Source organism: Epargyreus clarus, unplaced genomic scaffold (genome assembly GCF_041222505.1).
Source record: "Epargyreus clarus isolate Ecla_fem2 unplaced genomic scaffold, WU_Ecla_fem_2.2 ptg000036l, whole genome shotgun sequence".
Taxonomy (NCBI): Eukaryota; Metazoa; Arthropoda; class Insecta; order Lepidoptera; family Hesperiidae; genus Epargyreus; species Epargyreus clarus.
Genome location: NW_027332241.1, coordinates 2,699,960 through 2,725,343, shown reverse-complemented (window position 1 = coordinate 2,725,343; position 25,384 = coordinate 2,699,960). Strand labels below are relative to the sequence as shown.

Here is a 25,384-nt window from a genome sequence, read left to right as displayed (position 1 = left end):
AGCTTCTGCCTAGGTATTTGAAATTGTAAAATTTCCATTTTAGCGGGTAAAAGTTTAATATAAATTGATAGGTATTTGAAATTGTAAAATTTCCATTTTAGTGGGTAAAAGTTTAATATGAATTGAATGTTAAAAATGGGCGTAAATAATGCATGAAATTCATTGACTATCGCCCGTTTTATTTATAATCTATATGTGATGACTTCTGCCTAATACAAATTTACACATCTATATCATAGATTAGTAAAGATACTTCGCCACCTTGAAATTGAATGAAGCCATAAACGGCTTATTAGTAAGTTCTTTTTTTGAATTCTTGACAAATAAAAACATTTTTAGACAAAATTTACGAAAAAATAACTAATACTGCGTAATTTATGTACATAGTAAATAAATAATTATTTCAAATATTTTAGGGACATTTTAGCACGGAGACGTGGCAAAACTTTTTTACGCAACTATTTCAATTGTCAGAACTGGTTACGTTTTCTTGTTAGGAGTGAGTAATCTTTACTAATCTATGTTTCTGTCAAGGTATTTTAGTGGGTAAAAGTTAAACATAGATTGAATTTTAAAAATGGGTGTAAATAAATAATGCATGAAATAATCCACTATCGCCCGTTTTATATATAATCTATATGTGACGACTTCTGTCTAATACATATCTTCAAATCTATATATATAAAAATGAATGACTGTATGTCTTTTATAGAATCGTAAACTATGCTATGATCATGTGATCTTTAGCAAAGTTGTTGTCTATGAGCCCACGAAGGTTTCTGAGTTGATACAACCAATTTTCAACAGATGTCGCCACTGTCATTTCAATGAAGGTACAAATTTACAGTTATATGTATGTCATGTTTTTTTTAAAACGCGGGCGATGCCACGCGCTATTCTAGTTTCGTATAAAAATTAAATAAATTCATTTAAGTATAGTCCGCATAAAACTGCTAGTCTCTCTGAATATAGAAATGAATCGCATCGCCATAGCAAATTGTATATTGCACCTGCTCGCAATAACTTCAGAGCGGACTAGCAGTTTGGCTGATACCACAGATCTATATCTTAGGTCTGTGGCTGATACATTAATAAGGCACATAAATAGAATTACACAGATGATGACCAAGTATTTTCAATCTTCACACTATAAAATTGTTTAATAAGTATATTTCACTTTTCAGTTCATAAAAGTCATTATTTACACGAATATCACTGACTGTCTTTATTTGTAGATAGTGCCTGTACAATACACTTTAATCTCGCTAAACTGTTGAGACCACAACCTGAATTGTCACCTGAAACAAATATAGGTTACAATCATATTTTGATTTAGTTTTATTCTGATGCACCACTGACATATCCAGGGCCGGATTTAAGGGAGGGCAACCGGGGCGGCAGCCCCGGGGCCTCCACAAAAGAGGGGCCCCCACAATAGAGACGTCGGATTTTTTTTTAATTCCGACTAGTAAACACTAGTAAAAGAAATATCTTTTCCTTTGATATTTTTTTTCGCCGTTTTACCTTTATCTACAGTACTTTGTACAAACATGAATACTAGAAGAATCTACCTGCGTTTCACAATAAAATATTTATTGAAAAACTCAACTGAAAAAATTGTTCATTCTATTCGGAAAATAATTTGGGGCCAGGGGGCCTCCACTCCTTTGTTGCGCCAAGGCCTCTAGACTTCTAAATCCGGCCCTGGACATATCTATTTCTGCCTTACAACGGCTGTATAGCGCTGCTGTATTCTGGTTTGAAGTGAGATAAAGAAAAGACCTAAAGTAGGCATTTTTACTTAGTCCTCAAGTGTATCAAAGTATGTGGCCGAACTCAAGTAGAAATCTAATGTTATCTGAGGTTGATTACAAATGTCCGTAGGCGGCAGTAGTCTCTTACCATCGGGTGGACTGCAGGCTCGTCTGCTATATATTATATAAAAATATTCTCACGTTAGATAATAAGTATGTCAGTTTAGACGCTTTAGACGCTTTCTACACTCACAGCCCCACGATAGGATTCCCTGTATCGTGGGTGCCATGGATACACATAGACAAATACACACACCCAGACCCAGAAACAGAAATCTAAATTCATCATTAGAAATCTGTCTGGTCGGGGATCGAACCCGGGACCCTCTGCGCGTCAGACCAGCATGGTGACCGCTCCGCCACACGGGTCGTCAGTTAAAAATATGTTGCAAATTAAGGTATTCAAAAAAATAAGTCTGTAAAGTTGTGGCTAGATGGCACAGTTTTTCAAAATTAAACATTGTAAACATGACATGTTCTTTAACAAGTTTTTTCGTCCTTGTTAAAGCAAGTGATGATATATTTTTTCAAATATCAGATCCTTTTATGATATTCATTAATTAAATTTCAGACCATCAGAATTAATAAAGTCTCACCAAATTACAATTCTAGCAAAACAAAACAAACTACAACTTACCGCTAAGAAAAGGTCGTTCTTTCTCTATTTTAGGGTCTCTGACATCACCTTGACTTCTTGTGATTGGTTCCACGTAACCTTTACAGCTTTCCGACTCCAACTGTGGGCAAAAGTTGGGCAAACATTTCTGGTTAAAGATTTGTTTTCAAAAAGATACGCTTTTCATACAGTGCTTTATGCTGAAATTAAAATGTATTTTGAATTTTTATTGTTAACATTTTTAGGTCTAGTTTTGCTGGTCATTGTGAAACAAACATTTTCTACCCTTAAAAGTACACTCTATTTCACCCTCTTAGCTCGGATCGATATTATTCCAATCGATTAATTTATTATCCCCGTTAGTAAGAATAAAAATGTAATAATTATCTGTACTGATCTATTTCATGTATTATCCTTATCTTTACTTCCTTACTAATATTATAAATCCGAAAGTAACTCTGTCTGTCTGTCTGTCTGGTTGTCTCTTCTTCACGCCTAAACCACTGAACCGATTTTAATGATTTTTTTACAAAGATAGTCTGAGACCCGAGAAAGGGCATAGGATAGTTTTTATCCCGGAAGCCCCACGGGAAGTAGGGATGGCGATCTAAGATCGATTAATCGGAGAATCAATCTTTTGGACCCAAAACATCGATTATTTTAATCGATATTAGTAAGAATTGAATCGTAAACTATGCATTTGATCAAGTGCATTTCCATGAGCCCACGAAGGTTTCAGTTTTGGTACGACCAATTTTCGCCAGATGGCGCCACTGCCATTCCAATGAAGGTACGAATTTTCAGTTTTATGTATGTTAGTATTTCATATTATTTTCTTTTAAACGCGGGCGAAGCCACGGGCAAAAACTAGTTAAGTATATTTAGCCATTAAGCTATACTTTGTAATTTATCTATATTTCGCAACTGGTCGCAAAACATCGCGTTAAACCGCCATCAGTCGTCGTCGCACATTATTTATCGACGCGCGACGGAAATAATAACGCCGCGACTCGGGATTTGGTTAGTTAAAGTAAGTATAAAATAGTTCATATACGCTCATTATTAATATTCGATCTATCTAAATTTTTTCTACTCAGAATATCGAGATTTAATAATTTCTGCTTGATAGAAATTGCCAAGTTCGATCTTTATTATTCAAAACACTGAATAGATTTATTTTAAATAATGGTTTTAATGATTAAAAGTACATATTTCTGTTTTTATCTTCGCCGGTAATAATTTGAAGATAGCGCGCTCCGACGCGGTTGGGATAGTCAAAAAAGAAAAGAATTGTTTATTTACGTCCATTATGAACACTCAATCAATTCAAAGTTTTAGTATGAAATTTCGAAATTGAACAATTTCCAGTACTTATTAAGAATTTTTCAAATGCATTTTTTTGATAAGTAAGACATTGCATAGTTTGTTATTATAAGTAATTAGTAATGTTTTCTACACTAATATTATAAAGAGGAAAACTTTAAAATGTTTGTTTGGTTGTAATTAATAGGCTCAAAAACTACTGGACCGATTTTAAAAATTCTTTGACCATTCGAAAGCTACATTATCCACGAGTAACAGGCTATATTTTATATGAAATGTATTTGATAAATAGATTTTGAGACGGTACAAAGTTTGCCGGGTCAGCTAGTTTTAAATAAAAGTACAGATTTGTGATCTATCTTTGCCGTTAATAATTCGAATCTATGCACCACGCGACATAATTTCAACAACGGTGTTTCGCGTTAAGCCGCCATCAGTCGCCGTCGCGTATTATTTATCGCCGCGCGACGGAAATAGCGCGCACCGACACTGGATTCGGATAGTTTAATTGGTTAGATTTGATCAACATTATTTTTCTATATTCATACTCTCAGTTTCTTATTTGGTCTAAGCTTGTATAATAATTATTTAAATTAAAATAACAATTTTAAAAGAGCCTCATAAGTCATAAAACAATGTTCAAACGTTTCGTTTGGTACAGAAAAGTTGTTACTATAAATCTGAATTAAGTACTTTAGTTTTCTTGTTCTTATGTAAGAAAAAGTAACTGTGAAATTTTCAGCAAAAATAAGGTAAAAGTAAAATCTTGATATCGGTTTTAAGTATTTTTTTTTTTAATTAATTATTATTAAATATCATGAAAATATGAAGATGATCTTCGCATTTTATGATACGCTAAGATTAGCGAAATAATTTTAAGTTTTGAATTTATCATTAAATCAAAAAATCTAAGCATGTCTATGTTTATTGATGCACCATGCGATATCATTTCAACAACGGTGTTTCGCGTTAAGCTGCCATCAGTCGACGTCGCGCATTATTTATCGCCGCGCGACGGAAATAGCGCACCGACGCCAGATTCGGATAGTTTAATTGGTTAGATCTGATAAACATTATTTAAGTTAAACAGATTTGTGGTGTATGTATCAAATTTATCAAATAAACTTAAAACAAATATAATTTCATACGAGTTCAAGAAAACCTTTGTTGCTACTCCTATATTTTTTTTTATAATATAGGAGTAGCAGCCGAGCAGTCCACCTGATGGTAAGTGGCTACTGCCGCCCATGGACATCTATAATCAACCCCAGATAGGATCAGATATTCCTACCTGAGGTCGGCCACAGATGCGCTGGTACCCCTGAGGACTTAACTGGAACGCCTCGGAAAAGTCAAAAGTCTTTAATATCGATGTAAAATGTATTTTGTTTTCAAAAACGTGGCAAGCTTGGGTGTAGTTATATCGTTGTTAAAGAATGGTTCCAAAAGCCACGTTGTTGTGGAGATCGGCGAAATATAACTAGTCAATATTGAAAAGCTTAGAAATTTCTCGGTAAGAAACAAAATGAATGACATCATGAACATCATAGAGGCTATATGCTTGCTGCATTAGTAACACAAAAAGAGTAAAATATCCTCTAAATAGGTACTAGCTGTGCTTTGCTACTTTGTCCGCCGCTATGAATAAGGGAGGTAAACATAGATTAGTAAAGATACTTCGCCGCCTTGAAATTGAATGAAGCCACAAACGACTTATTTTAGTAAGATCTTTTTTTGAATCCTTGACAAATAAAAACATTTTTAGAGAAAAATTACGAATAAATAAGTAATTTTAATAATAACTAATAATTACGTAATTTACGTAATAAATAAATAATTATTTCAAATATTTTAGGAACATTTTAGCACGGAGACGTGGCAAAACTTTTTTGCGCAACTATTTCAATTCTCAAAACTGGGTACATTTTCTTGTTAGGAGTGAGTAATCTTTACTTATCTATGGAGGTAACAAATAACAAAACAAAACAAATCACATGCCAACAAAATACTACTTAGTAGATAATTTAATAGTTAATAATTCCCTTTATTGATAATTATTCGATTCAATGTTTTACCTACCATAGATCGGAATATACCTACAGATGTCTGGATAAGAACTAGAATTGACAAATTTCTATTATAAAGAAAACATTATTATTTTTTGTTATGATACTTATAATAGTAGCAGACGAGCATGCAGTCCGCCTTTCGGTAAGTGACTACTACCGCCCATGGACATCTGTAATCAACCCCAGATGGGATTAGATTCCCACATGAGGTGGACTGTAGATGCGCCGCTACCTCTGAGGACTGAGCTGGAACGCCACAGAAAAGTTTGTCTCCCTTACCACACTCTTCAAACCAGAACACAGCAGCGCTTAACATTGCTGTTATTAGGTAGAAATAGGCGTGACGGTGGTACCGTCAAACCACACAGGGTTTAACGGCACTATTGAGCTGATGTGTAAAAGGTAGAAGCAAGTATTGCGGTGGTGCCGCCGGAGTCGAACAACAAAGGATTCTACTACCTTCAAATTATATTTTAAATACTTCAAATTATTAAATAATCAATCTATCCATTTCTTATGTACCAATGATCAACATTTTACAATATTAACAAAAAATATTTTTATTTTTCTAAACGTGTCTAAAAGTACAAAACAAAAGTGGCACTAAAGTACTTTTTTTATTAAAAACAAACAGACAAATACAACCACTTATTAAACAGAACTTACATATACCTTAAAAATAAGAGCAAGTATTCCTTATAGATGATACTATGATGACTGCGTATTAAGGACGGCGTTTATATTGAAATAGAAAATAAACGAGTTATATTTGCAGTCGCGAATATCAGATGTGGATCACATCGCAGTTCTTGGTAAAGGGATAATTATATCATTATTTCACTAGCTTTGTCGCTTGGGTTCGCTCGCCTTTATTGCTTGACAATTACCGTTATTATAGGTTACTCGTTACTAATAATTGATCTATCCAATGTTTTGCTTATCAAAGATCGACATTAGGCAATTTCTGCCTAGTTACTAAAAATTGTCAAATAAATATTATAATAGAAGGTGCAGAACCCTTTGTGGTTCGATTCCGGCGGCATCACCGCCACAACTATTTCTGCCTCATAACATGCTCGTCTACTACTCCTATATTATAAAAAAACTGTTTCAATTTTCTTATTAGTGCATTCGGACGACTATGGCTAAGCCTATCATTTTGTTTCATTTCACATAAAAAGTAACTGGATAGCTCATCCTACGAAGAGTTTTACGGCATCCAACTTAATTTGAAAGTTAAAATCTAGTTCCAATTAAAATCTGCAGCATTTGCTCACCACTGCAGCCGCTCGAAGCGCAGCCTGCAGCCTCTCAATGTGTTGTATGGCAGCGCGCAGTATCTCAAGTTTTGGTAATCGCCCGCTGCCCGCTCGCGCTCGTATTCGTAGCTCTTCGAACGCTGCGTTTACCTGAAATAGAATTTAGATTTATTTTATAAGCAGTATTAGCTCTTCGATTAATTGTTGATCGAAGAGTATCTAATAGACAAATGGTTTGAAGGTGGTAGAATCCCCTGTGGTTCGACTTCGGCGACACCACAGTCCATTTCTGCCTAATAACAGCAGTGTAAAGCGCTGCTGTGTTCCGTTTTGAAGGGTGTGGTAAAGGAGACATACTTTTCCGAGGCATTCCAGCTTAGTCCTCAGGGGTAGCTGTGCATCTGTAGTCGAGCTCAGCTAGGAATCTAATCTTATCGAGGGTTGATTACAGATGTCCATGGGCGACAGTAGCTTACTATGACGTAAATGGCTCACTAGTCTCTTACTTCTATACTCAATATCATAAAGAGGAAAACTTCGTTTGTTTGTTTGATTGTAATGAATAGGCTCAAAAACTACTGGACCGATTTTAAAAATTCTTTCACCATTCGAAAGCTACATTATCCACGAGTAACATAGGCTATATTTTATATGAAATATATTTAATAAATAGATTTGGAGGCGGTACAAAGTTTGCCGGGTCAGCTAGCATATTATAAAAAAAAACATGATACTTCGATGCTGGGAGCCTCACATTGAGTGGAACTTTTACACTTAGGATTCCGTACACTATATTTGCATTAAATGTCTTTCATTTCAACATTAGTTAAAACAAGATACAACTAGTGTACAAATAAAACATATTAAATTTAGCATCGGTCAATTAGTCCCGCCCCATTTGGAAGCGAGATTCAGAGCAATCAAATTAAATTTGTTTGACATAATCTGTGACGGATGGGTGGCTTGACCTTCCGTATTAATATTTTTTTAAATATTTATTTAATACGTATATTTGATGGTAGAACCTTTGTTTCATGTATATTTGCCGAATAAATTATTTTTCTTTCTTTCGTTTGGTTTCGCTGGCTGGCCAGCGGCACCACGGCCACACTTATTTCTTTATAACTGCCGCTACCCCTGAGGACTAAGCTGTAACGCACCGGAAAAGTATATCTTCCTTACCACCTTCAAACCAGAACACAGCAGCTTAACACTGCTGTTATAACAGAAATAGGTGTGGCGGTGGTGCCGCCGGAGTCAAACCACAAAAGGGGTTACCACCATCAAAAGCGTAAACAGAATTGCGTAAACAACAACGTAAACAGAAGTTTAAGGAAGAGACAATAATTCATTTAACTTATGAAAAATGCTTGGAATTTAAATCCTGACCATTTCTGATAGAGAACATTAAATAAACATGGATTTTACTTCTCCCGAGGACAAATTTTTATGCTTCAAATCAGGGAAGTTAGTACCATCTCTTAACACAATATTATTTTAATCATACTTTTACCTTTTTTCCACGAAATTTAACTTTTTAAGCAAAATATGACAATTTCAGTTGGTTTTTATACAATGGATAAGCGAAAAATTAATGAGGGTTTAACTTTCTTTAACTGTGTATGACGGAGATTTTTTTTATAGTATACGAGTAGCAGACGAGCATGCAGTCCACCTGATGGTAAGTGGCTACTGCTGCCCATGGACATCTGTAATCAACCCCAGATAGGATTAGATATTCCTACCTGAGGTCGGCCACAGATGCGCCGCTACCCCTGAGGACTAAGCTGGAACGCCTCGGAAAAGTCTGTCTCCCTTACCACACCCTTCAAACCGGAACACGGCAGCGCCTAACACTGCTGTTATTAGGTAGAAATAGGTGTAAAATTTTACTGTTTTAAGGAGAAAATAAAACTTTCTTGAACTATAATGGGCCGGATTTTGGGACCGGCAAGTGGGATTACTGTACTGGGGCCTCCACAACAGAGGGGCCCCATAATAGAGAACATTAAAATGTTGACTGGCAAGTTACTAAGAATTTTCCATGCAGTATTATGTATTTTCTTAAACAGTGTCGAAATAATTTTATTAGTTAGCAGTATTATTTTGAGAATCTTGACAGAAGAGTCATCTTGCTTTTAATAAGGAAAATAATAAGGGAGTTGAGCATAGATTAGTAAAGATTACTTGCTCCTAACAAGAAAATGTACGCAGTTTTAAGAATTGAAATAGTTACGTAAAAAAGTTTTGCCACGTCTCCGTGCTAAAATGTCCCTAAAATATCTGAAATAATTATTTATTTAGTTTGTAAATTACGCAGTATTAGTTATTTATTCGTAAATTTTCTCTAAAAATGTTTTTATTTGTCAAGAATTCAAAAAAAGAACTTACTAATAAGCCGTTTGTGGCTTCATTCAATTTCAAGGCGGCGAAGTATCTTTACTAATCTATGGAGTTGAGATATTTTTTTTGAAAAAGCGACGGTTTACTATTATTCCTTGTAATTCAGAAAATAATTAGGGGCTCTATCACCCCAGGACTTCCACACCTCTAAATGCAGCCCTGCCTAAAATATAAAAATAAAAACAGTGAATAAATCTGATAAAACAGTAAAATTAGACCCAGCTTATTAGTTCTACGTCATTTGAAGCAAGCGGCATGAAACGCTAAAGGCGTAACATCAAATAAAATTATATCCTACGGCTTGTCCATTTTATTTTTGAAATTTTATTCAAGTTCCTTGTTTATGATGACTATAAACAAAATATAATTGATTTGTCTGTTTGTCTATAGAATTTACTTCATTTAAGTTTCGTTAAATGTTTAGTTTCGTACCAAAATATTAAAATTGTTTTCATAAAATTTGTAATCTGTATGCAATGCAATTTTTCTTTGTTTGTTATTCTATCGCCGTTATTAATAATCGATCTATCTAATGTTTACTACCAAAGATCGATTTTAACATTTCTAGTATGCAGACATTGTCAAATTGCAATATTTGGTAGGAAAAACATGGATAATTAGTATACTAAAATGTGGCAATATATATTCGTGCAATGATTCATAACAGCTTTAATAAGTATTCGAAATATTTTGTAATCTACTTTTAGTGACATTTCAACTTTTTTGACATATCCCAAGCTTAAGACAAGATCCCGACAGATTTACACAACGCAATCATAATATTTAACGGTTCTAACAAAATGGTACAAGTATTTTAAAATAGACGTAAATTGTTTCTCTTTGAGGGACGCCATAAATTTATTTTTATGTGAAATTAAGATGTCCGCCGTATATTCAAGTGTTTATTGAAGTTGGGCGGTTATTTTTAATTTTAGGCGGGTTACAAACATGTGACAGTTTTTATTTTTAGTATAATCTGTACAAGTGTGAATATGTTATCTGTTATGTATTAATACAAAAACAATACGTGTTTGAAAAACAGGTAAAAAATTATAGAGTTTCTATAATACTTAGTCATAGATTAATAAAGATACTTCGCCGCCTTGAAATTGAATGAAGCCAAAAACGGCTTATTAGTTTTTAAAATTTACGAATAAATAACTAATACTGCGTAATTTACACAATAAATAAATAGTTATTTCAAATATTTTAGGGACATTTTAGCACGGAGACGTGGCAAAACTTTTTTACGCAACTATTTCAATTCTCAAAACTGGGTACATTTTCTTGTTAGGAGTGAGTAATTTACTAATCTATGTTTTGCAGTTACAATATTATACGTAGGAGGGTCAATATAAGAACTACAGACGGACTATCTTATATTATATTAACTACAGTTACTAAAAACATTTTTCTCCAACATAAAAATAAATCAGTAAAATTTTAATAGTTTGTCTGTAGCTGTCGTACGATATTCAAAATGATTTACGATTGAATAAGGCGCGTAAATAATTTTAAACATAGGCTTAAAATTACTGTGAGGACATAAATTTGCGATGTTATGCTGTTTTTAAGAGCCAAATTATATCTAAAATTAAAAATACATATCTTATAAATTAAATCCACGAAGTTGGGTATATAACTGTTCTAATAATATATATTTTTATAAATCAACAATAATTATATCTTACTAACTAATCTGATATCATAGATTAGTGAAGATTATTCACTCCTAACAAGAAAATCTACCCAGTTTTGAGTATTGTAATAGTTGCGTAAAAAAGTTTTGCCACGTCTCCGTGCTAAAATGTCCCTAAAATATTTCAAATCATTATTTATTTATTATGTTAATTACGCAGTATTTGTTATTTATTCGTAAATTTTCTCTAAAAATGTTTTAATTTGTCAAGAATTAAAAAAAAGAACTTACTAATAAGCCGTTTGTGGCTTCATTCAATTTCACGGCGGCGAAGTATCTTTACTAATCTATGTCTGAAATACAGAAACCTAGTCGTTACAGTTGAATAATTGTGTATGACATTCATTAATCATAATTATTGAAATACGTATAATCCGTGTAAAACTGCTAGTACGCTCTGAATATAGAAATAAATCGGGTCGCCATAACAAATTGTATGACCTGCTCGCAACAACTTCAGAGCGGACAGTTTGACGCGAACTATACCAGGCTATAAAAAATTTAAATTAGGGGATAGGAGGATGGAATGGACACTCAATTCAAAAATGACGATATTGTTTTGTGTAAAATAGTTTCAGCTCCATTGCCTTACTGTGTTAAGTAAGTATAATATTGGAAATGATATTGTTACAGAAAAAATGTGCGTGTTATACAGATTTTTCGCAGTTTCGTGCTCATAAACGGATTATGTGAAACGACGGTAGATTATTAATGCTTAATAAAGAATAATGTATTACGTTCCTTAAAATTTCTTAAATTTTTCAATATTGAGTCATACGACAGACAGATTGATGTTTTTTCAAAAAACTGTGTCAACAAATTGAAAGGAATTCTTAATAGCAGCGATTTTTCGGTTATGCGACAATCCTGCCGTTTGTAGCCAGCCTAACATCTTAGGAGACACATTTATCTATCTTTTCTTTTAATCCATCTTTCATTCTTTAATAGTGACCTATTTGTCCAGATATTTTGACGTTTACTTGGTTGTACAACCATCCTACGCTGTTCGTGTTAAAAATATTTTTACGTCCACATTTTTAAAAATAATTTTATTCACGTGACGATATTTTTATGTTATAACCTCTTTGATTTCAGATCGTTGAGAGATTTAAGTTTTTATGTATGTATGGATGACATTCAATTAGAAATAAAATAAATAGTGTGCATCTATCATTACCATTGATGTGTCGTTGTGATTTCAAAATGGCTGCTTTGTTTCAGCTGCTTAGTTGAAAAAAAGGGTTTAACACTGCTGTTATTAGGCAGAAATGAGTTGAAAATAGCAGTGCTTAACACTGCTGTTATTAGGCAGAAATTAGTTGAAAATAGCAGCACTTAACACTACTGTTATTAGGCAGAAATAGGTGTGGTTGTGGTGCCGCCGGGGTTGAACCGCAAAGAGTGGTACCAACTTAGAATTTCATATCTTTAGGTTTTAAAAGATGCAAATTTGCACACGTATGGAGTTTCTTTCGCCAATTCTTCTCCATAACGAAACACCTGAAGCGGTGGTAGTTTGTTGATGTTCAAACAGTGTTCTTTCTACGTGAATCAAATTTGTATAAATGAGATTTGAATTTGAATTTTAATTCGAAGGATTTTATGATGATATTATGGATAACTATATCGTATTTGGGTACAGTCGTCATCAAACCATTACTGTCCCACTGCTGGGCACGGGTCGTCTCAGAATGAGAAAGATTAGGCCATAGTCCACCGCGCCGGCTTTAATGCATATTTGTAGACTTCACACACCATTGAGACTTTCTTATAAATCTCTCAGATATGCAGGTTTCATCACGATGTTTTCCTTCATCGTTCGAGCAAATGATAATTAATTTCTAATACACACATAACTTTAAACTATCAAAGGTGCCTGGGATTTGAACCTCGGACTCAATAGAGAGGACGTGTTTCTACCACTAGGCTATCATTATAATAATCTTAATATAAAATTCTCATGGTACTAACATTAGTTACCGTACTCCTCCGAAACGGCTTTACCGATTTTCACTAAATTTTATATGCATATTCAGTAGGTCTGAGAATCGGCAACTATCTATTTTTCATACCCTTATGTGATAAGGGTTGTACCCTTAACACTTTTTTTATTTATATGGCAACACAACGTGAGCCGGGTCAGCTAGTACATATACTCGTATATAATGGAAGACCCGCGTGGCGGTGCGGTCACCATACCGGTCTGACGCGCAGAGGGTCCCGGGTTCGATCCCCGGCCAGACAGACATCTAAATTAAGAATTTAGGTTTCTGTTTCTGGGTCTGGGTCTTTGTGTATCTATCTCTGTGTGTGTCCATAACACCCACGATACAGGGAATCCTATGAGGCTATGAGTGTAGAAAGCTTTTTTTTATATTTATCCCGAATTTTATTTCGGGAATAAAAGTATCCCTCCTGTCACTTAATGCAGTCTAAATATCCCCATTGCACCCCTGGGATAGCACGTCACAGTTAATTTACTGCTTGTTATAGTCCGCGTAAAACTGCTAGTCCGCTCTGAATATAGAAATGAATCGCGTCGCCATAGCAAATTGTATGACTACACCTGCTCGCAACAACTGCAGAGCGGACTAGCAGTTTGGCGCGGACTATAACTTAAATTGTGCAATAAATAGAATTACGCTCAGGTAATAAAACTGGCAATTTTGATCATTTGTAGGTAGGATATTTTGTTTATTAATAATGGTCGTTGATGAATAAACTTATTTGATTTAAAATTAAAGACGTAGAGTTATGTTCTGGATTCTGGGTTAAATTAGTATGGTAAGGAAGACTTACTTTTCAGAAGCGTTCCAGCTTAGTTGTCAATAGCGGTGCATCTGTGGCCGATCTCAGATAGGAATATCTAATCCTATCTGGGGTTGATACTAGATGTCCATGGGCGGCAGTAGCCACTTACCATCAGGTGGACTGCATGCTCGTCTGCTACTCCTATATTATAAAAAAATGTACCTAACTTTTCTTAATGTAGAGATCCCAGCAGTGGCATCAGGATTGGTTATAAATTATAAATAATGTTCCCATACCAATGTATTTTGGTAATGTGTCGTTAAAATCGAATCCCACCAATCCCTAACGCAGTCTAAACACCCCCGCTGCACTTAAGGGATTACCCGAAGGGATTCTGACATGGTTGATTGACTGGGCATTAATTGGTAGTCAAACAATTTATAACAGACATTTATTTGTATAAAACTACAGAATTATTAGAAATTAATTATCACTTGTTTAAAATTGTGAAGGAAAACATCATGAGGAAACCTGCATACATGAGAGATTTATATAAAAAAAAAATTAAAGGTATGTGAAGTCTACCAATACGCACTTGTCCAGCGCGGTGGACTATGGCCTAATCCTTCTCATTATGAGAGGAGACCCGTGCCCAGCAGTGGGACAATAACGGGTTGATGACGACAGAATTATTATACATACAAAAATATCGACTGCTTAAAAATATAACATATCATTCCTAAAATTTAGACGAATCCAATGACACCTCATATTAATACAAGCTGACCCGGCATACGTTGTGTTCCGTTCCGTTTGGGCTGCAGAGTATGTCAAAGTTCCCGCTTGGAAGGGTGTGGTAAGGGAAACATACCTATCCGAAGCGTCCCAACTTAGTCCTCAGGGGTTACAATCATCATCGTCATCAACAACCCATTACTGTCCCACTGCTGGGCACGGGTCTCCCCTCAGAATGAGAAGGATTAGGACATAGTCCACCGCGCTGGACAAGTGCGTATTGGTGGACTTCACATACTTTTGAGATTTATTTTTATAAATCTCTCAGGTATGCAGGTTTCCTCACGATGTTTTCCTTCATCGTTTAAGCAAGTGATAATTAATTTAAATACGCACATAAATTTGAAAATCAGAGGTGCGTGCCTGGGTTTTGAATCTCGGACCCCTCGATCGACACGCCGCGTTTCTTAACCGCTAGGCCTTCACTGCTATCAATGCATCAAAGGGGTTACAATGCATTTGTGGAAACCTTAAGGTACGGATCTAATCCTATTTGGGGTTAATTACAGATGGCCATGGGCAAGACCCAATTACGATCAGGTGGACGGCATATTATTTTACTACGAGTACTTCAATATAATAATAATAATAAAAAGAACATTCATAATACGAAAAATTTAATTTTTTTGACTTATTACTACTTACTTTAAGTATCTTCTTTATTAAGTTAAGATTAAAACTACTTCGCAACAATCCGCTACAAATATGTATCATGGTATATATTTTAAACCATGCAGTATATGTGAATAAGATATCCCGTTACTTTTAAATTACGGACAGACATTCCAAACCTATTATTTATATATAGATAATTTTAGTAGCACAGTTAATACGATGTGACAGCCGTTCTCGAGTGCATTGAGCACTTAACACGTTATGACCAAAATAAACTGAGGGATACATCTTCCTATTTAGATAAAACACTAGATGCTGCACGCGGTTTTCTTCGTAATATATTTGTTTTTTTTTTTTTTTTTTTTTTATAATATGAGAGTAGCAGACAAGCATGCAGTCCACCTGATGGTAAGTGGCTACTGCCGCCCATGGACATCTGTAATCAACCCCAGATAGGATTAGATATTCCTACCTGAGGTCGGCCACAGATGCGCCGCTACCCCTGAGGACTAAGCTGGAACGCCTCGGAAAAGTCTATCTCCCTTACCACACCCTTCAAACCGGAACACAGCAGCGTCTAACACTGCTGTTATTAGGTAGAAATAGGTGTGTCGGTGGTGTTGCCGGAGTTGAACCACAAAGGGTTCTACCACCTTCAAAAACTAACAAAATTCAAAAATAAACTAAGATTATGGCTAATTGACAAATGTTTTTACAATGTGCAAGAATTTCTTGACATAAAATGATTAATTTATTCGGTAGGTATGTAATATTAAGTTTTATTAAATTGAAATTTTATTTTTGTATCAATGTTGAAGAGTCTTGACATTGTAATTATAATGTATTCTAATTTATTAATTATGATATTTGTGTATATTATTTTATATTTAAATAATAATAATTTAAATAATCCTGTAATTTTATAATAATTTTGTACGTCAGTGATGACAAAATGTATATGAACAAAATAAATTTGATTTGATTTACGACAGATCCTACGAAAACTTAAATAGATTTTTACATCCATCCAGGTTTCTCTACCTCTTCATTGTGGTACTTCATGTTTACTGTTTTTTATCTTGTTGTAAAATTTAATAGTCGAAACTGTAATTACTCCTCTGTATCTATGAACCATTCACCTAAGTTATGTAGTAATTGTTTGTTTCCCAAATAAATAAATAAATCTATATAACTAAATAATTGCAGTGTGGTGGGCAAAATGTGGAATGAACTTCCTCCTGTATTCCCTGAGCGCTATGACATGGGGTGACAGGAGTGCAAAAAGAGCTCTCCTTCAAAGCCGGCGATGCATTGGCGACTCCTCTGGTGTTGCAAATGTCCATAGGCGACGGTGGCTGCTTTCCACCAGGTAGCCCGTCTGTCTTATCGTTAGTTACAAATATAAGTATACAAAAAATGTCTGTAATGTCAAAATAAACAGGTAAAAGAATGAACAGTAAGTAAGTAAATATATTTACAGGACTTTCCAGGTTTTTTCACAATATTTTCCTTCACGTTAAAGCAAGTAATAATTATCTTCTAATTAATTGAAAAAGCTAATTAATTGTCTTAATTAATTAACTGCTTCCGGTGTCCAAAAAGCTGGCGGCTATTTTGCACAAAGATTAAGTCTTGCCGTGCAGCAAGGAAACGCCGCCAGCGTTTTGGGAACCATGCCTCACACGGCAATTTTAGATGGCTTATTTTATTTATAATTTTCTTGTATATATTTTGTAAATAAGTCCATTTTTAGTTTATATTGAACATTTAATGTATGTTAGTAATTAAAAATGTATCAATTAATTGTCTTGGAATCGAACCTCAGACCCACATCTGAAACCTATCTTTGTTTTGTTTTATTTTTACTTTGTAACAATCTTTTAAAAAATCAAAACGCCTAAATTCGATCAGTTTGTGAGAAAACCGCGGACATACAAGCTATACAGTGGTCGAATACAGAACCTCTTTTATGTAAAAAAGTAGGGCTTATTGTACAATGTGACAATGTCTTCTATGAAGTTCCTTGTTTTTAACTAGGGGGTGACTTCACCCCGTAACTCCTATTGTTGAAACTAGGAAACGAGACAATAGCGGCAAATAAAATTCTCACTCATTTCTTATTTTTCTTGGCTGCAATGCGGTTTGAACTAGTTCAAGTGACAACATTTTACTGCGAAGAAAAATATACCAAGCTTGCATGAAATGAAAGGAAATATACTTATTTTGTTTAGGGATACGGAGGCACTTACAAATTGTCAGTTACAATGAGCATGATGACAGTATTAAAAAATCGAAGAATAAATGATTTACTTAAAAACAATAAGTTGAAAGCATTCTCAAAAATAGCCCAGTTTTAATAAAAACCTTAGGAATCATTATATTTTCAATAAAATAAAACTGTAAAATAATGCAGTCGGCCATCTTGACTAAAACGCTAATCGGGGCGAAATGACGTCATTTTTTTGGTGTGTCACCGTATTGCTTGAACTTTTCTATGGGATATTGAAGTGTGACGTCACTCGCGGACGCCATGACACCCGTGAGCGTTTTCCCGCTTAATTCAAAATTTGTTTTAAATATGCCAATATTTCCGTTAATTCTGAATTTATTGCCGAAATAATACGATTTTTGGAATCAGTAGAAATGTACCTACATTATAGAAGAGGACTTCAAAATTTGTCATCATGCCCATTGTTTCTTATGCTACTACTGGATCGGAAACTCAGTGAGTTTGTTTTTTTTGCGATTATTATCATATTTATTCCCATATTTTAAAGTTCCATACCCAAAACGGTAAAAACAGAACTCTATTACTAAGCCTCCGCTGTCTATGCATCTGTCACAGGACGCTATCTCCTGAATCGTAATAGATTGACACTTGAAATTTGAACAGAGGATGTGTTGGCTGCTACTTATAACAACAAATATATACAAATTAAAAAACATAGAACGTTTACGAGGGGGAAACCTTCATAAGGTACCCGACGACGTGAGAGTGACGCCGGGTTATGTGGGATTTTTACCGCACTATAAAGTGGCCGTCCTCAGCGCTTGGTGGAGAACTCCGGGATCTCCGACGGAACACAACCGGAGTCCTCCGAGCGCGATGCCCAATTGGGCTTTTCCATGGCGGAGCAGTTTACGCTCCTCCCACACACCTGGTGCTTACAACGGTATGCGGCCACACATACCGTCGTCCTTCCCGGCGTTACTTGCTGGACGGTTCAAGCTCCCATTCTTGCCGCCCGCAACTCCAGAAGGCTCCTTTAGTCGCCTCTTACGACAGAACGAAAAAAGATTTTAAAGGTGGTAGGACCCTTTGTGGTTCGACTCCGGCGGCACCTCCGCCACACCTATTTCTACCTAATAACAGCAGTGTTAGGCGCTGCTATGTTCCGGTTTGAAGGGTGTGGTAAGGGGGACAGACTTTTCCGAAGCGTTCCAGCTTAGTCCTCAGGGGTAGCGGCGCATCTGTGGCCGACCTCAGATAGAAATATCTAATCCTATCTGGGGTTGATTATACATGTCCATGGACGGCAGTAACCACTTATCATCAGGTGGACTGCATGCTCGTCTGCCTATAATATAAAAAAAGAGGCAGGGGATTCCGTAGCCCTATTCTAGTCCCAAGACTACAGAGACAAATACGAAACCCTAGAAACTATTGAGAACAAAATCACAGACATAATAAACTAAATTAATCTAAGCTTAGAACACGAAGCATGCCAGTTCAGGCGAGCTGACAGTTCCCGTCGTCTAATCCCTTAAGCCCCGGCGCGTGATACACGGACGAACTGAGTTTAAATGTTATTTATATATGTTCTTAGATTAGGAAATAGATATTAATCTCGGCTTGTTGAAATAAAACGAGGTTTCACAAAGGTTTTGAGGGCCTACCACCATCTTTTAAAAACCATTAGTTCAGGAAAGATGTATTTTAATATTGCATCAACATTATTTTGTTTCGAACCACGACCTTAAAACAGTAAAATATTCCGTCATACGCAGTTGAACAAACTTAAACCCTTATTAGTTTTTCGCTTATCCATTGTATACACAACTGAAATTGTCATATTTTGCTTAAATAGTTAAAGTTCCTGCAAAAAAGAATGAATAATTTCGACCGACATAATACAAAACTGCTTATTTTAATATTATAAAAACAATTTTACTTTAACGAGATCGTGGTACGAGATTTCAATGTATGATTAAAATAATATTGTTTTAAGAGATGGTAGTAACCCCCTTGGGTTCAATCATCGTTTAGGCACGACAACCGAATTTCCGTTAGCGTGAATAAGTTAACAAGTCGAAAATGCACACCCTTTTTTCATAGCAGCCATTTGTACTCTTTCTTAGCCTAGTGGTTAAGAATCTCGGCCTTTCGATCAAGGGATCTGAGGTTCAAATCCCAGGCATGCACCTCTGATATTTCGAATTTATGTGCGTATTAGAAATTAATTATCACTTGCTTAAAACCATAGACTTAGAATTTTTTCGACATCCTATATCTATGCTTAAAACGGTTAAAGAAAACATCGTGAGGAAACCTGCATACCTGAGAAAATTGTTAAAAAAATCTCAAACGTATGTGAAGTCTGCCAATACGCACTTGTCCAGCGCGCCTAATCCTTCTCATTCTGAGAGGAAACCCGTGCCCAGCAGTGGGACAATAATGGGTTGATGATGATTTGTACTCTTTGGTGAGATTTATTTAAAAAATCATAACTTGCATGTGTGCGGTCATAAAGACCCGTTGACTTATTTGTTTGTTTCAATAAATGATGTAATCCTTATGCTTATTATGATTTAAAACATATCTTATATATAAAATTCTCGTGTCACAATGTTAGTTACCGTACTCCTCCGAAACGGCTTTACCAATTTTCACCAAATTTTATATGCATATTCAGTAGGTCTGAGAATCGGCCACTATCTATTTTTCATACCCTAAGTAATAAGGGTTGTTTACTTTTAACATTTTTTTTATTTATATGACAACACAACGTTTGCCGCGTCAGCTAGTTTTTTTATAATATAGGATATATAGGACGGCCAAGCAGTCCACCTGATGGAAATCGACCCCAAAGATTAGATTGCTACCCGAGATCAGATACAGATGTGCGCTACCCCTTAGGACTATGTTGGAATGCCTCAAAAGAGTATGTCTTATCTTTACCACACCCTTCAAACCAGAACACAGCAGCGCTTAACACTGCTGTATTAGGTAGAAATAAGTGTGGCGGTGGTCCCGCCGGAGTCGAACCACATAGGGTTGTACCACCTTCAAAAAACTTACTTATAACATATTCATGACTGGTACTTATCGATTTAAGCATTTTTATCGCTGATTAAGCTGTTTTTCGTAAGGTAGACAAAAATTAACAAATTGCGAACACTGATAAGTAGACAAAAAATCTTGTAAGATTGATTATTACTAACAGATATCTATTAAAATTAGTCCATTCTTACTTTTCGTAGCCTCCTCCTTTCTCTCAGTGTTGCTGCTTTCCGACGGTCGACTGCTGCTGTTTTCCGCTTACAGGCCTTACAGGCCCACGCCAGACATCTTCTACTTACGTAAGCTAGACGCAGCGATCAAATACACTTTTGAACGCTCATGGCTTTTAAACGCATAAAACCCGATGCAGTAGCAATGCAGTCGCTAAAACATGCGTTTGCAATACTGCGACTGAAGCTAATCGCAAAAACGTGATGCAGTATCGATGCAATCGTCAAAACGCTAATTGCCACTAAAAGTAAGTCTGCTGCAGTTAGACTTTTCGAAATTAAATTTTAAGTTTGTAACTAGTGGTTGAGGGGTTTTACGACTGTGTTTGAAGTGTGTAATCGAAATGAAATAGATGTGTTATTATTGTTATAAGAGACTTTAATTACAAAGTTGTGATATGTGATCAGTGTTCAAAGTATCAGCCATAGATTAGTAAAGATTACTCACTCCTAACAAGAAAATGTACCCAGTTTTGAGAATTGAAATAGTTGCGTAAAAAAGTTTTGCCACGTCTCCGGGCTAAAATGTCCCTAAAATATTTGAAATAATTATTTATTTATTATGTAAGTTACGCAGTACTAGTTATTTATTCGTAAATTTTCTCTAAAAATGTTTTTATTTGTCAAGTATTCAAAAAAAGAACTTACTAATAAGCCGTTTTTGGCTTCATTCAATTTCAAGGCGGTGACGTATCTTTACTAATCTATGGTATCAGCCTATTAATTAAACAAGTTAGAACTCGCCACTATCATATCTACTATAAGGTATATAGCGGTATAATGACATTTTTTTTTATATATGTAACCTAACGATAAGGCAGACGGGCCACCTGATGGAAAGCAGTCACCGTCGCCTATGGACATTTGCAACACCAGAGGAGTCGTCAATGCATCGCCGGCTTTGGAGGAGAGCTCTTTTTACACCTCTCTTGAAGAGCCCTATGTCATAGTCCTAAGGGAATACCTCAGGAGGAAGTTCATTCATTGCAAATGATGTTGTTCTGGTTTGAAGAATATGTTAGAGCTTCTAGCATATGGCACAGAAACTTTGTCCAATTCAGACGCAAATTTAACGGTTTTAAGACTTTTTTTGTTTTGAAAAATATTTCGATATTCTACTCGTACGTAAGCGAAGATTTGGATCTCTCCAAAATTCTGTTTGACATAAGTATTGAAAATTTTACATTCAATTTATCGAAAGAAAATATCACGGAATACAGCTTAGCTATTATTGGCCGTTTTGCTTTTTAATAGTTAAGTCATAGATTAGTAAAGATTACTCACTCCTAACAAGAAAATGTACCCAGTTTTGAGAATCGAAATAGTTGCGTAAAAAAGTTTTGCCACGTCTCCGTGCTAAAATGTCCCTAAAATATTTGAAATAATTATTTATTTATTATGTAAATCCACACAGTATTAGTTATTTATTCGTAAATTTTCTCTAATAATGTTTTTATGTGTCAAGAATTAAAAAAAAGAACTTACTAATAAGTCGTTTGTGGCTTCATTCAATTTCAAGGCGGCGAAGTATCTTTACTAATCTATGAGTTAAGTAAGTAACCTGACATTTTTTTTCCTATCCAAGATCGAAATTGGACGATAAGTTACCATAAGTTACGGTCAGATAAAAGTATTAGAGAGACACAGGCATTCGATCACCGGAGAAGAACCCAAAACTTCAGGCGGGCTCAGGCGTTCAGATATTTTTTTAAGATCACAATTAATCTTTGTCACTTCTTGTTCTTAATGTCACTTCAATTGTATAGGTAGGCAAAAATTAACAAATTGCGAATACTGATAAGTTGACAAAAATTCTTGTAAGATTGATTATTACTAACAGATATCTATTAAAATTAATCCATTCTTACTTTTCGTAGCCTCCTCCTTTCTCTCAGTGTTGCTGCTTTCCGACGGTCGACTGCCGCTGTTTTCCGCTTACAGGCCTTACAGGCCCACGCCAGACATCTTCTACTTGGCCCTAGAACATGCTGCACATGGTCCTCCTTATCATCACCCTTATCTTGTAGTTCAACTTTCTTTACGTCCTTAAGACAACACTCCTCATTCAATCTATCATCATTGGCTTTTTGAAACTCAAAACCTTTATAATTAAAATCATACATGGCTGTATAACTCATTTTTCAACATTGACAACAATTAAAAAAAATCGCACACGTTTCGCGCCTTTTTTCACTGACAGCACAAAAATGGCGGATATAATTTAAAAATGGCCGCGTTTCGCGCCCTATTTTGTTTTTTTTCGAGCGCCGCGCGCCGCGACATACACGACACTGAATTCAGCCGAGGGGTGATTCTCAAGTCGAGATTTACAAAATATGTTCTCTATTAATAAACTGTCTAGCTGTGTGCGGCTAACATCGTTGAGAGATGCCAATTTATTAGTGTTTGGATTGAAATTGATGCGCGCCATATTTTTCCGTTGAATTTGCTGCGATGAAAGTGTTCTGACGTTTTTATTCACTCCCTCGTTTACGTTGAGTATCGATTTTTAATGTACTCTTTAAAAATAACGAGCTCTTTTATTTATATTCACGTGTCAAGGGCTATTATTAATTTTACTTTTTATGTAATATACGTACGAATACGCACTCCTTACTTGATATAATCTGTCTCAGTATACTTAATGTAAATTATTTTAACTTTTATACTTAATTTAAATTATGCTTAAAATGTTTGTTGTTTTAAAGTAATTTTTTATATTATGAACTATAGCGTATTCATGCATCCCACAGTGCATATAAGTCGACCGGCTCTAGACAGTCTCTCCTAAAAACGCAGATCCAATCTCCAAAAAAAGATGATCAACTATGAAGGAAGACTTCTAACAATCTCTTTAATAATAGTCTTAAGTAGTATTAATAGCTTAATTTAACAATATCTAAAAGAAAACATTCTCACAATGTAATCCCGTACTACGTTGTTTAAAAAATATACAGTTTTCCGTTTTTAATTTATTACGATTGTCATACTAAGAATATTAGTAATCTATGTAAATAAAAAAAATAAAGAAATTTTCTATATGCACTTGAAGTAAATTAATATTTATATTAATTGTTAAGTAGTTGAGACAGGACTCCAGAGGTCGGCCACATATGCGTCACTATCCCTGAGACCCTGAGAGGACTAAGTTAGGACGTAGTATACGAGCTACTACTACTGCCGTACCCTTAATAGAACCTTACCTTTAAAACCATAAGACATTGAAGGTGGTAGAACCCTTAGTGGTTCGACTCCGGCGGCACCACCGCCACACCTATTTCTCCTAATAACAGCAGTGTTAGGCGCTGCTGGGTTCTATTTTGGAGAGTGTGGTAAGGGAGTCTTACTTTTCCGAAGCGTTCCAGCTAAGTCCTCAGGGGTAGCGGCGCATCTGTGGCCGATCTCAGGTAGGAATATCTTATCTTATCTGGGGTTGATTACAGATGTCCATGGGCGGCAGTAGCCACTTACCGTCAGGTCGACTGCCTGAAGTAGCTAATTGCCATCAGATGGACTGAATACTCGTCTGGCACTGCTATATTATATAAAAAAATAACTCTACACTGCTGTTTTAAGGCAGCAAAAAGTTTACCGGTGGTTTCTATGATAACGTACCACAGTTTCTACTAGCTATGGCTTGGTTTGGATAATTTGGATAATGGAAAATATATTTAAGGAAAGCAAATGATAATAGCAATAAATTATCAATTGCTTTAAAGGTGAATGAAACATCGCGAGAAACTTTTCTAAAAGATCTATAAAAAAGTTGTTAAAGGTGTGTGAAGTTTACCAATCCGTCCTTGGACAGCCCGGTGGACTGCCATAAGATCACATTGAGAGCAGACCCGTGCCGAGCAGTGGGAGAGTTTGATGATAATAATAAACCAAAGGTGGAACCCACGTTTTTCTGCCTAATAACAGCAGTGTTACATGCTGCTGTGTTATGGTCTGACGGGTGTCGTAAGGGAAACATACTTTTCCGAGGTTTTCTAATTTGGTCTTCAGGGGTAGCAGCGCATATAGGTAGATACGCCGCTACCTGAATTCAGCCCGGTGGCCTGATCTAATCTTATCTTATCCAAATCTAATCGTATCTGGGATTGATTAGCAGGAAGTAGTAGCCACTTACTTAGGTGGTCTGTATGCTTGTCTGCTACAATATTATATAAAAAAAATATGATGATAATAGTTTGCCTCTATGTGTGGGTATATTCCAGGCCTGACGTATATAGGTTGCAGCTATTAAACTACAGTATCATAGTAGAAAAACAGGTGAGCAGCGCTCCGCGCGCGCGCGGTACAGGCGTCGAGAGGGATGGAGAGATGCTGCGAGAACAGAGCGTGGCGTGGAGACTTATTCATAATACCATTTTTTTGTTCAAGTTATTTTATCTTAATGTATCTTTATACTTTACTTTGTATTAAGTAAATATGAAATATTAATAAGACTGTGCACTTTTTACCCGACTGTGGAGGGTAATGTGGAAGATGGTGGTGGTGGGACCGCCACACCTATTTCTCCCTAATAA

The 25,384-nt window shown here is 35.6% G+C and overlaps 2 protein-coding genes across 3 annotated transcripts in view; both read right to left on the bottom strand.

Annotated features, from left to right (window-relative positions):
• Nucleotides 1–25,384, bottom strand: part of LOC140757039 (HMG domain-containing protein 4) — a 225,810-nt gene that overhangs the window by 177,176 nt on the left and 23,250 nt on the right. The window lies entirely within an intron of this gene.
• Nucleotides 1,133–23,139, bottom strand: nau (myogenic-determination protein nautilus). Its single transcript, XM_073092585.1, has 4 exons — nucleotides 22,724–23,139; nucleotides 7,100–7,231; nucleotides 2,452–2,551; nucleotides 1,133–1,298 (listed from the first exon to the last, which is right to left on the bottom strand). Exons 1-4 carry the CDS (start codon nucleotides 22,991–22,993, stop codon nucleotides 1,213–1,215), a joined length of 588 nt encoding a protein of 195 aa, XP_072948686.1. The 5' UTR covers nucleotides 22,994–23,139; the 3' UTR covers nucleotides 1,133–1,212.

Bases quoted from the DNA above. Each gene is read 5' to 3' on its own strand.
- nau (XM_073092585.1), bottom strand. From the start codon at position 22,993: ATGAGTTATACAGCCATGTATGATTTTAATTATAAAGGTTTTGAGTTT. The intron at 7,232-22,723 runs GTAAGAATGGAT...ATTCTATTTCAG, and splicing joins AAAGGAGGAGGCTACGAAAA to GTAAACGCAGCGTTCGAAGA. The intron at 2,552-7,099 runs GTGAGCAAATGC...TTTTGCCCACAG, and splicing joins CGCTTCGAGCGGCTGCAGTG to TTGGAGTCGGAAAGCTGTAA.